This window comes from Mya arenaria, chromosome 17 (assembly GCF_026914265.1).
Source record: "Mya arenaria isolate MELC-2E11 chromosome 17, ASM2691426v1".
NCBI classification, from domain to species: domain Eukaryota; kingdom Metazoa; phylum Mollusca; class Bivalvia; order Myida; family Myidae; genus Mya; species Mya arenaria.
Window position 1 is genome coordinate 18,972,884 of NC_069138.1, and position 14,228 is coordinate 18,987,111.

General features: G+C 35.2%; 1 protein-coding gene across 3 annotated transcripts in view; it reads right to left on the reverse strand.

The window, feature by feature from the left end:
* Positions 1–14,228, reverse strand: part of LOC128224415 (target of rapamycin complex 2 subunit MAPKAP1-like) — a 22,311-nt gene continuing 8,083 nt past the window's right edge. Inside the window, exons 5-12 of one of the 3 annotated variants that reach the window (XM_052934250.1) lie at positions 12,920–13,068; positions 10,231–10,400; positions 8,163–8,336; positions 7,503–7,612; positions 5,852–5,959; positions 4,594–4,728; positions 3,487–3,618; positions 1–1,089 (exon numbers count right to left, since the gene is read on the reverse strand). In XM_052934250.1, the coding sequence (XP_052790210.1) occupies positions 890–1,089; positions 3,487–3,618; positions 4,594–4,728; positions 5,852–5,959; positions 7,503–7,612; positions 8,163–8,336; positions 10,231–10,400; positions 12,920–13,068 (1,178 nt within the window). In that variant the 3' untranslated portion in view covers positions 1–889. Of the gene's footprint in view, positions 1,090–3,486; positions 3,619–4,593; positions 4,729–5,851; positions 5,960–7,502; positions 7,613–8,162; positions 8,337–10,230; positions 10,401–12,919; positions 13,075–14,228 lie in introns of all 3 variants that reach the window. The other 2 variants (XM_052934251.1, XM_052934249.1) reach the window with 2 other exon arrangements.

Sequence of the window (14,228 nt, forward strand, 5' to 3'; positions counted from 1 at the left end):
GGGTGTCTTTTTTCGCATATTTGGATCAAATTGCTTCTGTGGGGGGTATAATTTAAAAATGACTTCCCCCTTGGGGTTATATGTTAAAATGGAATAGCCCTAAGTTTTAAAGATATTTTGTGAAAGGCTCCATTTAAATGTTTGCATAAATGAATAGCTTATTTATGTCTATGCAGATATAATACACGATTTTAAAATACATGTGTTGTCATATCATTCATTTGCTTTTCTTAAATATCACACTTAAAAATATGTCTAACAAAAAAAGTAGTTATTACATAATAATATCAGTTCAGGCATAAAATATAAGATTTTCTTTTTTGAGTCTCATCTAGTCTCAAATCAATTAACGTCTGTTGTTTTTTCTCTCATTTATTTGCAAAGGATTTGTATCATGTAATAAAATAAACTTCATATATGCTGTATAAATAAATATTAAAAAAGTATGTTTTCCTGCAATATATAAACATGTAATTTACATAAGTTGCTGTAACTTAGTAGATACATTCTTAATCTTACAAGGTCGATGCTCACAGAATTATACATGCTTTGAAATCAATATCTTATATAACATATTCAAAAGCAGTTTTCTGATACATTGATTAAGGGACCAAACACTGTGCAAGTCTGGATTTTCTAGCTTTATAGGTATTTTGTTCCCATCTTGTTCTGGACTATTAAAAACCTCAATTGTTGATGAATTTCTGCTTTGATTCATGCTTTAATCTATGTTATAATTTACATTTCTAGAAATAGCTTATCAAATCTTAAGTGAGTCTCTTTTCCTCAGTGGCTTTCTGTCTCCATAGGCAACAAAATCATAATCTTACATGAACTCAATTTATAGGTTAATTTATAATTTCATTCATTATATATTTTCATATTTCTATCAAAACATGAGTGAGTCTCTTTTTCTCAGCATTTTCCGGTCTCTTATGGCAACGTATTCCTTCCGAACAGGACTCAATCGAAGCTCAAGGATGTTGTTGAATTTCTGCACAATCTCGTTACAAGTGTTCGTTTCCGCCTCAAAATCGTGGTGCTTGAACTCATGGCCGCTGAAGTACGTCAGGCGAAATACTGACTTGCCTGGAAAAAATATTTAATAGGATGAGACGCTTGCATCATACAATTCATTCTACTGCCTTTTCTTCATACATACGCCTTTTAACTCCTCTATCTGTAGCCTCTTAGATATGCCCTTTATCGTTATAGAATAAAGCATCATCATATCATGTACTTGGGATAGCTGATATGGCCAATGATTTTTAAAGAAAAGGACTAAAAATTATGTACAAATAGAATTCCTCTTAGAATTCTAATTGTCAGATATATGGCCTGTCCGGTGCATGTAACATTGTGAAACCAAAGTTAGCAGTTGTATTTTTGTACGCCACAGCAAATGCAGACATTTTCATTGAATTCAATACCATTTTTAAACATAAGCTAAAAATAGTAAAATACCACTTCATATTTCAAACAAGAGGCCCAAAAGGGCCTATGCTCTACGGGCTGGGTTTGTGTGGTCAACATCACTGTTTTCAAAAAGAACCAACCCCTTATGGGTATCTGAATACTAAAAACTGAAGACTGTATCATGTTGGCAAGCATTCATTACTCAATAGCATTTTTTTATACTATCAAGGCCAATAATCTAATCATTTCAAGGCCCATAATCTAGGCATGCATTGGCAGATCTAGCTGGTTTTCGAAAGGAACCCAGCTCTAATGGATATCCGAATAATGTAAGTTTCAGCAAGATACATTAAAAACTGAAGACTGTATCGAGTTAACGAGCAATTGTTAACTGACATATACTGATTTTTTTTACTATCAAGGCCCATAATCTACGCCTGCATGGGCGGATCTGGCTGGTTTTAGAAAGGAACCGAGCTCTAACGGATATGAAGGTACTGTACAAGTTTCATCGAGATACAATCAAAACTGAAGGCTGTATCGTGTAAACGAGCAATTGTTTACTGACAAACTGATTTTTTTATACTATCAAGGCCCATAATATACGGTAGGCATGCATAAGCGGATCTGGCTGGTTTTCGAAAGGAACCCAGCTCTAATGGATATGAAGATACTGTATAAGTTTCATCGAGGTACAATCAAAACTGAAAGCTGTATCTTGTAAACGAGCAATTGTTTACTGACAAACTGATTTTTTTATACTATCAAGGCCCATAATATACGGTAGGCATGCATAAGCGGATCTGGCTGGTTTTCGAAAGGAACCCAGCTCTAATGGATATGAAGATACTGTATAAGTTTCATCGAGGTACAATCAAAACTGAAAGCTGTATCTTGTAAACGAGCAATTGTTTACTGACAAACTGATTTTTTTATACTATCAAGGCCCATAATCTAGGCATGCATGGGCGGATCTGGCTGGTTTTCAAAAGGAACCGAGCTCTTTTGGTAGATACTGTACAAGTTTCATCGAGATACAATCAAAACTGAAGGCTGTATTGTGTTAACGAGCAATTGTTTACAGGATTTTTATACTATCAAGGCCCATAATCTAGGCATGCATGGGCGGATCTGGCTGGTTTTCGAAAGGAACCGAGCTCTAATGGATATGTAAATACTGTACAGGTTTCATCAAGATACAATCAAAACTGAAGGCTGTATCGTGTAAACATGAATTGTTTACAGATGCACGGACGCACATACTACGTACACATTACCATCGCATAAGCTCTTCTGGCCTTTGGCCAGTAGAGCTAAAAACACACGAGACATTGAAATTAAAACATACGAAATAGCTGTAATGCCTTAATGCTATTCATTTGGTCTTTTGGATATAATCAAATCATTTTCCTGATAGTATTGCCTACTGAACTTAAAATGGTAAATTTGGTCATTTTTTTACAATAACATGGGCCATAGCTCTGGAATACATAATGTGATATGTTTGTTTATCAAATACAAATCAGAAATTATTCCCATTAACATTTTCACGCCATTTAGTGGGGATTGAAAGATCTATGTTTGAGTATAAGTGGACATTTGGAGAAAGTTTGAAAAGGGCCATAACTCCAGATTGAATAGTTTGATAAAGCTGTATATGGAATTTGTTTGAGATATTATGCCCTTTAATATTGTAACCCATTATAGTACAAATTAAATAAGAAAAGCTCAACTACGAGAGCTGTGAAAGTGAATTTGGACTATTAATGGGCCATAATTCAAGCGTAAATAAAACAATCTGGATGATAATCATACTTGTAAGATTGATTAGATGTTGAATAAGCACCTTCAAGATAATTTGGCAGTAAACAATCAACCAAGTTTGATAAAAAATGGATAAACGCTTATGGTAGAGTGTGAATATGAAAGTCTGATGCAGCAACTGTTCCCTTTCCTTTTCCTTTACATTTATGTTTATAATTACATACATTTATACAACAGCTAAATTGCTAAAAATGTCTACTACATCATAACAGATTGCGAAATACTCCTAAAAACAACATGACAAACCTCCATCTTTGTCTTCCATGATATCACATGCAGCGATGTTGTCAGCTGCATATGTCACAGCTCTCTGTCTGAACAGCCTTGCGCTACCTTTCCCAACAACGGGATCTATTTCAACCTTTTCACCACTCACTCCTGGAAATGAAATAAAAGGTTGTTCAATTTCGTAGAACCAGTAGCTTTCAAACGATACCTTTAACGTCGAGATTGGCCAAGGCGTTACCGTGATACGCAAGGACAAGACCCTCGCGAAGCCTTCGTTGTCGTGCTTTCATAGAGCTCACACAACCTTTTTCCAGTCAAACAAGGCTTATTACTACTCTAGTGTCAAAGCCTTGATGAGATATTGCACAGCCAAATTTTCACCAGGCTGTCAACTGTGTCTTTAACCTCTTGACATTAAAAACAAAAGGGTCCTACACTTATCAATGGCACTCTACCACTGAAGTTTCATTGTTCAAGGTCAAACTGTTGTAGAGTTACTGCAGGCAAAGATTGCATAACACTGTTGATCCTAACCTATTACCTACTGCTGGTAAAAAACAACCTACTACTATAGTTCTGTTGTCCAAGGTCAGACAGCTCTTTAGTTATTTCATAGACAAGACACTTTTGGTTATTTAAGCTCGAGTGTGACGAAAGCTGAAGCTTATAGAATTACTCTCGAGTCCGTTTCCTGGGCAGAAAGCAGTACTGTGTCCTTTTTGAGAGAAAGTACCCTTGGTGGGATCGAACCCACAACCTCTTGGGTGAGATGGGACACCTATACCCCTAAACCACTCTCATCCTTATCATTAAAGACACTTTTGAATAGGAGGCAAAAATAATATGGAATATAAGTAAAACAAAAGCATGAAGAGGTTTATATAAAGTGTAGACAAAGGAAATAGAAGCTATCTTCAATCAGTCGGAGAGTGAAACTTATGATCATGCAACAAGACTAAATTCAATTTGGAAAACACCACTGTGATATGGCAGTAGAAAATATTCCCCCAAAATTCCACTTTGGAGCAAAAGTCCCATACTTGAACACCCTCATATAGAAAATTTATACAAACGGTAGTTAGTACTAGGTAAAAATTCATACAAACGGTAGTTACTACTAGTTACCTAATTGGACTTCTGTGTTAGTGCGAAGTTTGTGGACCATGCTGACAATGTAAGACTTGTATTGGTGTGACGTCAGTGACTCCGCCATCTTTGATGTTTTTGTGTCTTCCATAACTTCCGAGTCACCTCTTGAACCTTTAAACAGTTTTATACATTTTGATAGATGACCTGACCTAAGATGGCATTCAATAAGACTGAAGTCAATGGTAGGTCATACATCAAAGACTTCATTCAATGTATGGGTTGGTTATTTATACAATGCTATCTGATTAGCCATCAGTACCTGTTTATTTGGTTTTATCAAGGTCTGCCCATGCTTATTGGCTTGACCCAGACGTGACACCATCATGACTTAAATTGTGATTAAATGCCTTAAGTGACATGAGATAAAAGTGGCAGCTATTCAAATCCAGACATTGAAAGACTTGAAAATACGGAGTGAGATACCCTTACTCTTTGCGAAGAGACCTCTTGGTTCTTTAAAATGCCATTTATTTTACATGTTAGGAATCAAGAAGCACATACCTTTCAAATGAAACTAATATTGTATTGGGTAACTAGGCAATCAAAATTTAGTATTACGGTTAATGGAGCTTTCAGAGAACTAGTTTATTTGTGGGTTGGATTTCTTAAGTTTGTTCTCGAGTAACAGATTGAATAGTAAGATATTTGGTTTCACCAATGATTGCACTAATTCAGATGAAACTATAACATGTACATGCAGTTGTCTACAATACCGGTACTCATAAAATCAGTAATTTATCATACATCCATGAACTGAAACTTATTTACATGTATAATAAACCAGATCAAATGTGAAGAATGCCAATCAAATTCTAATTTCACTAAAAGCTGCACTCTCACAGATATACCACTTTAACAACTTTTTTTATTTTTTGTCTTGGAAAGAGCAAATTTTTGCGTAAATATCTGAAAACCAATGATAAAAAGAGTGCTGACAAAAGATCAGGTCGCGGATTTGCATATTTCCGTTTGAAAATTAATGTTTTATGGCTTAAACATTTACTGACGGTTTAAAAAAAGTGCATAAAACATTAAATTTTTAACTTAAATATATAAATCTGCGATCTGATTTTTTGTCAGCCGTCTTATTTAACTGGTTTCCATGGATTTTCGCAAAAATTGGCTCATTCCAAGACAAAAAATAAAAAAATTGTAAAAACGTTCAATCTGTGAGAGTGCAGCTTTAAATGTAAATCTGATCTTCAAGTCTTAGAGAAAGAGTACAGGTACATACTGTTTTCTCTGACGAGTACAAAATCTAGAGTGTCCATGCTGGCAATGGTGGCTTCAAGGTCGACTGGTACACCCATAACTGACTGCTTCTCAAGGTTGTAGCACTGACCTACAAACAGTGGGGAGGGTCAAACATATCTTGGTAACTTTACAGTATTATCATTTCAGAATAAATTTCCATCTTTAATACCGTAATTATACATCCAAACTATATTCTATTTGAACATTCAATCCACACCTGGAAAGCAAATTATTGAAATAGGTCCAATTTGAAAGTGATTTCCTTGGGTGAATTGTTTGTTTAAATCCATTTGTTTATTCATAACAAATTTCTTTAGAAAAAACATCATTTTTCTGTATTTGTAAGTTTAATACAGCAAAACTTGTCAAAAGAAGTGAAAAATGCTCCTGAAGTGGCATCCAGGCCACAATTTTCTCGAAACTTCTTAAGTCCCTTATAACATGATTAAGCTAAACTCACTATTTTTGTTTTAAAAAAAAATTGTATAATATTTACTTCTTTGAGAGTTTTTATACTTTAGAAAGGAACTATCTATATGTTAATTACATTAAACCATTTTTCATTTATCAAAATTCAATTAAATTATGTATTTTAGCAAATTGAAATAAGCGACTTAAGCCTGTTAAGCTTAAGAAGTTTCGAAAAATTGGGGCCAGTTCATTAGATAATGCAATTACTTATAAATATGCCTACATTCAGGAAGAGGTTTAATATACTATTAGCATATATGCCAGACCTCATGATGGCTGACTTTAGGTGTGAGGGAGTGATGAAGTAAGAGGTAGAGGCCTGGGTATAGGACATGACACATACAAAAGGTTTTGTGTATGATCTTCGAGATGGGTCCTCCTTTCAAAATACATATGCCAAGTTATTCAATGTAAAATCCATCTGTGCATGACAAATTTATGACATGTAAACAGAAAAAGTCGGACGGATGGATGGATGATTTTCATATGCACTCTTTGATGCGACACAATGCCTTCATGTACTGAATACATGTGCCAAGTAATTTTAAAATCCCTTCCAGCATAACAAAGTTAAAACCCAGACACGACCATGCATTTATACTCTATCAATAAACATATATCCAGCATATCATAATGAATAAACTCAAAGTGTGACCTTGAACTTTGTGGTAGGGTTGTAGGTCTTAGAGATGAGACATTGAATTTTTGTACCAAGCACATGTGCCAATTTAATTTAAAACCCCTCTATGCAAAACTACAGCTTAAACACAACCAACTAGACTGTGTGTCCATATATGCAGATTTCCATTATCTTTAACATGTAAGTGTGACCTTGACCTTTGAGATAAGGACATGGGTTTTGCAAGTGACATGCCGTATCCATGTACAAAACACCTTTGCAAACTTATTTTAAAATCCCTTCATGCATATAACAAGTCACTGAGTAATGCTAGCTAGCATCCCCACTGTTGTATGACAGATGAAATAAAATGAGGTGAAGAATCTCCCATTTGCCCTTAGACCATATACAAGCTTCATAAATCTAGCTTGCATATTTCGGGAGATGTCACAGGATCCGGACAGATGGCAAGAGAATAAACCTATAAAACAGTCAAACTAAAAAGGGACATTTTAAAGCTATCTTCAATGCATGTACCTACCAGGTCTAACTTTTATCTTTCTTCGTTTCAGAACCTTTTCCAAAATTTCTTTCATGGTGACGTTTGCGTTTTCTATCTGGAACTTGTTAAAACCTCGATGTGGAATGTTGCTGTATAAATAAAACCAACAAAAATACTTCAGAATGTTCTTTGTTCTACTGACTAAAGTATTTGTTTTCATTTGCTTTTGTAGCATGCATGTTCATTATGGATTATGAAACATGACATTATAATAGATCATCGGAAATAATAAATTCGGCCATTTTTATAACTTTTCAATTAGGTATGTAATAATAAATCAAGCAGCATCTAATGTAAATAGGAGAATTTAACAATGAATCATAACAAATGATGCTGGGCTCAGACTTTTTTAAAACCAAATATTTTGTATTAATATTCATATGTTGTTGTTTTTTCTTCGTCTGTTTAGCTAATACAGCCACATAGTGGAAATTGATCCAAGGATGGTTCAATGGATTATCAGAAACATTAGTCTTAAAAGCTCAATTTTTGTAAATATTCTGTTATTGTTTGGTACCTTAGGTTGAAAGGGTTTTAGGTCCATGCAAGATGTAGTAAATTGCCTTAGAAACTGAGATATATCCAAATGTGACTCACAATTTAAGATCTACAGTATATAGATACAACTTTCATACATACACAGTGACGATGATAGTATTTCTACTTGTATGCGTCGGGACATCTTTTTCAACTAGTGCCAGCTTTGTAAATCCAAACTTTGAGATTGGTTCCCGACTGTCGAGACTGGGAAAATCTGTGTCCACTTCTCCGTCATCTTCTGCTATGTGCAAACAATACATGTCTGTATTCTCACTGAGGAAAAAGAAACACAAGACTTTGGGCATGACAACAATGGTAACAACACTTCATTTGTGTAACAACAGTACAAACAAGAGCTGTCACAGAGACAACGCACTCGACTATTCCGCCGCTTTTCAGTGTAAGGATTGAAAGGTTTTTGCGAAACATGGCTCACTGTAAAATTAGATTAGATTTCAATGCAATACATTATGTAATTGCCGAAATATTAACATAAATGTTGTTACATGCAAAATTTTAACCAGAATTTCTAAGTCCAATAATAAAGGGCCATTTTTTGCAAAATACAGTTATCTAACTTGGTTATTCAAGTAGGTTGGGTGGTTGAGTACCATTGTATAAAGTCTCAATGCAATACATGAAGTAGTTGCTGATATATTAACCTATGTGTGCATACATGCAAAACAGGTAACCAGAATTTCTAAGTCACATAATAAAGGGGCAAAAATTATATAATATGCAGATAGAGTTATCTTTCCTGATTTATTAAGAAGGTTGAATGGTTGTGAGCCTGTGTATAAAGTTTCAATGCAATACATGATGTATTCAAATTTCTATGTCAAATAAAAAGGGCAATAATTTGAATTGAATGCAAACTAGAGTTATCTTATTTGGTTATTTAAGTAGATTGGATGGTTGAGTACCATTGTATAAAGTCTCAATGAAATACATCAACTACCAAGTAGTTGCTGAGATATAAACCTATGTGTGCTTACATGCAAAACCTTAACCAGAGTTTCCAAGTCAAATAATAAAGGCCCATAGTTTGCATTAGTAGGTTAGATAGTTGGGAATACATATCTAAAGTTTTAAAGCAATACATGATGTATTTGCTGAGATATTGACTAAAATGTGGTTACATGCCAAACCTTAACCAGAATTTTTAGTCACATAATAAAGGGCATTTATTTTGCATTAAATGCAAACTAGAGTTATCTTACTTGGTTAATTAAGTTAGTTGGGTACCTGAGTACCATTGTATAAAGTCTCAATGCAATACATCAAGTAGTTGCTGAGATATTAACCTATCTGTGCTTACATGCAAAACCTTAACCAGAATTTCATTAAATGCAAACTAGAGTTATCTAACTTGGTTAATTTAGTAGGTTGGATGGTTGAGTACCATTGTATCAAGTCTCAATGCAATACATGAAGAAGTTGCTGAGATATTAACCTATGTGTGCTTACATGCAAAACCTTAACCAGAATTTCTAAGTCAAATAATAAAGGCTCATTATTTGCATAAAATTCAAATGTCAAGTGTTATCTAACTTCATTAATTTAGTAGGTCAGATAGTTGAGAATACATATGTAAAGTTTCAATGCAATGCATGATGTTTTTATTGAGATAATGACTTAAAGGTGCTTACATGCAAAACTTTAACAAAGGTGTGACGCCGACGACGCTGCCGACGCCGACGCTTGGTGAGTAGTATTGCTCTCATTATTCTTTGAATAGTCGAGCTTATAACCCTAAATTTTGTCCTGATTGCATTTTCAATAGTTTATGCAGTCTAAATATGGAGAAAATAAAATATCTATCTGAATCCATTGTTCAAGAAGGGCTCCATTTACTAAATTACAAATGTTTGATTTCATTTAAGGCCCTTGCAATTAATCCCAAATGTGAGTTTGGTTTGATGTCACCAAGCCGGACAAGTGTGCTTCCTCCCGGTTCTCCAGTTTTCTCCATGTCACAAAACTACACTCTCAAGCAACACTGTGCTAACAACAGTGATTAATATAATGTTCTAATAACTACTTTAACGATCGTTGTTAAATTAAAAAGTTACAACTAAAGTTATCAATCCCCACCAGCTTTTGAACTAAAGTTCCCCATCATCTCTTGAACTAAAGTAAGATACATATCAAAACATAATAATCTTACTGCAGCATTGGTTCCCTCATTTCTATTGTATACTGCCAGCAAATAAGGCCGATAAGGTCCTGAATCTTTGCTGTTGATACCACAACTACAGATATCGGATAGGGGCGATCATCAGGCAGGGCCATCGTAAGGAAAATGTCAATCTTCTTAGTAGCTACGCCAACACTTGCCTGAAAGTTGTTGAAAATAGGTTAAATGTCTGTTACTATTTTATGTATTAAATTTCTGTTTGTATTGTTATATATAAAATCTATCTCCTTTTTTTATTTGACAAGATTCTGTAGAGGAGAAGTGGTCAAATTTTGTGACTCATATAGTATTGTTTTGTTTTCCCGGTTGGCCTCATCCTTTACTAACCTTCATATTTTGTCAAGCGTTTCACAAACAAAATATGTGGTTTCAATATTTTCAATGGAAAAATGTGTCACATAACTTTTTTCTATGAAAGTCATGAAAAATATCAAAACATAGCACAATGGCTATTGTTTCCGCTTCGTAATTTATTTCTTATCAAGTATTTGCAAATTGTTTTTAATAAACAAATTTATTGTGTTTATATACTTGCATTATATAAAGCCCTTTTTTTATCATAGGATAGATTTTAAGCGCCAAATTTGGATTTTGATATTTTGAAAAATTGTGGGGCTAAAAATCAGCCTTCAGGAATTCTTCCTCATTACACATTAAATGTGCTTCGTTAACTATATTTGATAAATAAACGTGCAGTTAATGCGGAAACCGTATTGAAGCCACATTTTTCATTTTGACAAATGCAATTTTGCATCAGGATGAATGCTCATAAACACACTGGTCTGACCTAGATTTTGACCTGAGATGACCAATATTCATACTGTTCAAACCTAGATTTTGACCAGAGATGACTAATATTCAAACTGTTCAAACCTATTCATACTGTTCAAACCTAGTTTTTACCAGAAATTACCCATATATTCATACTGTTCAAACCTAGATTTTGACCAGAGATGGCCCATATTCATACTGTTCAAACCTAGATTTTGACCAGAGATTACCCATATATTCATACTGTTCAAACCTAGTTTTTGACCAGAGATTACCCATAATTATATTCATACTGTTCAAACCTAGTTTTTGACCAGAGATTACCCATATATTCATACTGTTCAAACCTAGTTTTTGACCAGATTACCCATATATTCATACTGTTCAAACCTAGTTTTTGACCAGAGATTACCCATATATTCATACTGTTCAAACCTAGTTTTTACCAGAGATTACCCATATATTCATACTGTTCAAACCTAGTTTTTGACCAGAGATGACCCATATTCATACTGTTCAAACCTAGAATTTGACCAGAGATGACCCATATTCATACTGTTCAAACCTAGTTTTTGACCAGAGATTACCCATATATTCATACTGTTCAAACCTAGATTTTGACCAGAGATGACCCATATTCATACTGTTTAAACCTTGTTTTTTTACCAGAGATGACCCATATTCATACTGTTCAAACCTAGTTTTTGACCAGAGATTACCCATATATTCATACTGTTCAAACCTATTTTTTTACCCGAGATGACCGTAATTCACACTGGTTCGACCTATTTTTTTTCTAAAGTTGATCCATTTTTATAATGTTCAAACCTATTTTTTGACCAGAGATGACCGTTATTCACACAGGTCGGAGTGGTCAAACCTATTTTTTGACTGGAGATGACCCATATTCACACTGATTCAACCTTGTTTTTGACCAGAGATGACCCATATTCACACTGATTCAACCTTGTTTTTGACCAGAGATGACCCATATTCAAACTGATTCAACCTTGTTTTTGACCAGAGATGACCCATATTCACACTGATTCAGCCTTGTTTTTGACCAGAGATGACCATATTCACACTGATTCAACCTTGTTTTTGACCAGAGATGACCCATATTCACACTGATTCAGCCTTGTTTTTGACCAGAGATGACCATATTCACACTGATTCAACCTTGTTTTTGACCAGAGAAGACCATATTCAACACTGATTTAACCTTGTTTTTGACCAGAGATGACCCATATTCAACACTGATTTAACCTTGTTTTTGACCAGAGATGACCCATATTCAACACTGATTTAACCTTGTTTTTGACCAGAGATGACCCATTATAAACACTGATTTAACTTGTTTTTGACCAGAGATGACCCATATTCAACACTGATTTAACCTTGTTTTTGACCAGAGATGACCCATATTCAACACTGATTTAACCTTGTTTTTGACCAGAGATGACCCATATTCAACACTGATTTAACCTTGTTTTTGACCAGAGATGACCCATATTCAACACTGATTCAACCTTGTTTTTGACCAGAAATTTGCCATATTCACAGAGGTCCTAATATCATGCTCAGAAATACTTTGACCAAGTTTTGGATAAAAAGTGTTTTTTTCCTAAAAAAAACCCCTCTGCCCTGTCAATTTTCAACAATGATTTTATCTATACCCCGCAACGTTCTGATGAAAAATCAGGTTAAAAAGGAAATCCACCATCATGTGCCTATTGTTTCTGGGATTATACTACCAAGTTTCATTTGAGCTATGGTCAAGGTTAAAGTGTTTGCACAACAATAAAGAAGCGGACGCCAACAAAAACATTAAGGCTATGACAATGTCTGGACATTTTTCTTTTAAAAACAGATGAGGTCTGATACAAACCTTGCCATCAAATTTTGCATACTCCAGGAAAGGGTTTTCTCCCATCGACGCGCTGGTGTGGAGTTGTTCTGACAACCGTGAAATGCTTGGAAATGAACAGGTTGTTTCTGGGTCAGGTAAGCTTTTCTTCTCAAATAGCTGAGATTTTTCTGTAACTTCAATATTCATTTTTATCACTCAACTGCTTTACTGTATGTATACAAAGTTTCAATGCAATAGGCTTTTATAAACTATATTTACAGAAAAATATTTTTAAGAGGGTCTTGATGTTCCATCAAAAGGCACATATAATTACCAAAAATTACCATTCTGCATGATGAATTCTGAAGCAACATTTCATGAAATTATAATAAACCTTCATATTGGCCATACAAAGGCCAGCAAGGGGACACATATCGCAAAACCTGTCGGATCCACCAGGCAGGACCGTTAAAATATGAGTGGGACTGACCCACCGGCCTAGTGCACTGGCAAAGACTGGTAAAATTTTAACATGCTGGCCAAAACTGGTAAAATTTGAGTGGGAGTGACCCACTGGCCAAGAGCACTGGCCAAGACTGGTACAATTTTAACAGGACTTACCCACTGGCGAAGAGCACTGGCCAAGACTGGTAAAATTTGAGTGGGAGTGACCCACTGGCCAAGAGCATTGGCCAAGACTGGTAAAATTTGAGTGGGAGTGACCCACTGGCCAAGAGCACTGGCCAAGACTGGTACAATTTTAATGGGACTGACCCACTGACGAAAAGCACTGGCCAAGACTGGCAAAATTTGAATGGGACTGACCCACTGGCCAAGACTGTTAAAATTTGAGTGGGAGTGACCCACTGGCCAAGAGCACTGGCCAAGACTGGTACAATTTTAACGGGACTGACCCACTGGCCAAGAGCACTGGCCAAGACTGGTAAAATTTGAGTTGGAGTGACCCACTGGCCAAGAGCACTGGCCAAGACTGGTAACATTTTAACAGGACTGATCCACTGGCCAAGAGCACTGGCCAAGACTGGTAAAATTTGAATGGGACTGACACCCCAAGCAAGACTGGTAAAATTTCAGTAGGACTGATAAAAAAATGGCCACATTAATATTATCAAATATAGTTTATGAAAGCATTATTTACACATGACAATTCTCGACAAATATTAAATAAATCAAACATTTTGGTCTACAGCACCCTTAATGTTCAAAGGTGACCATGTTATACAGAGGTTACTTGATCAATGCAGAAGCTAAATTTAGACTCAATAGTTAGAAATTCATTTGTGTCAATGAATGAAACAAGAGCTGTCACATTATGTGACGAATGCCC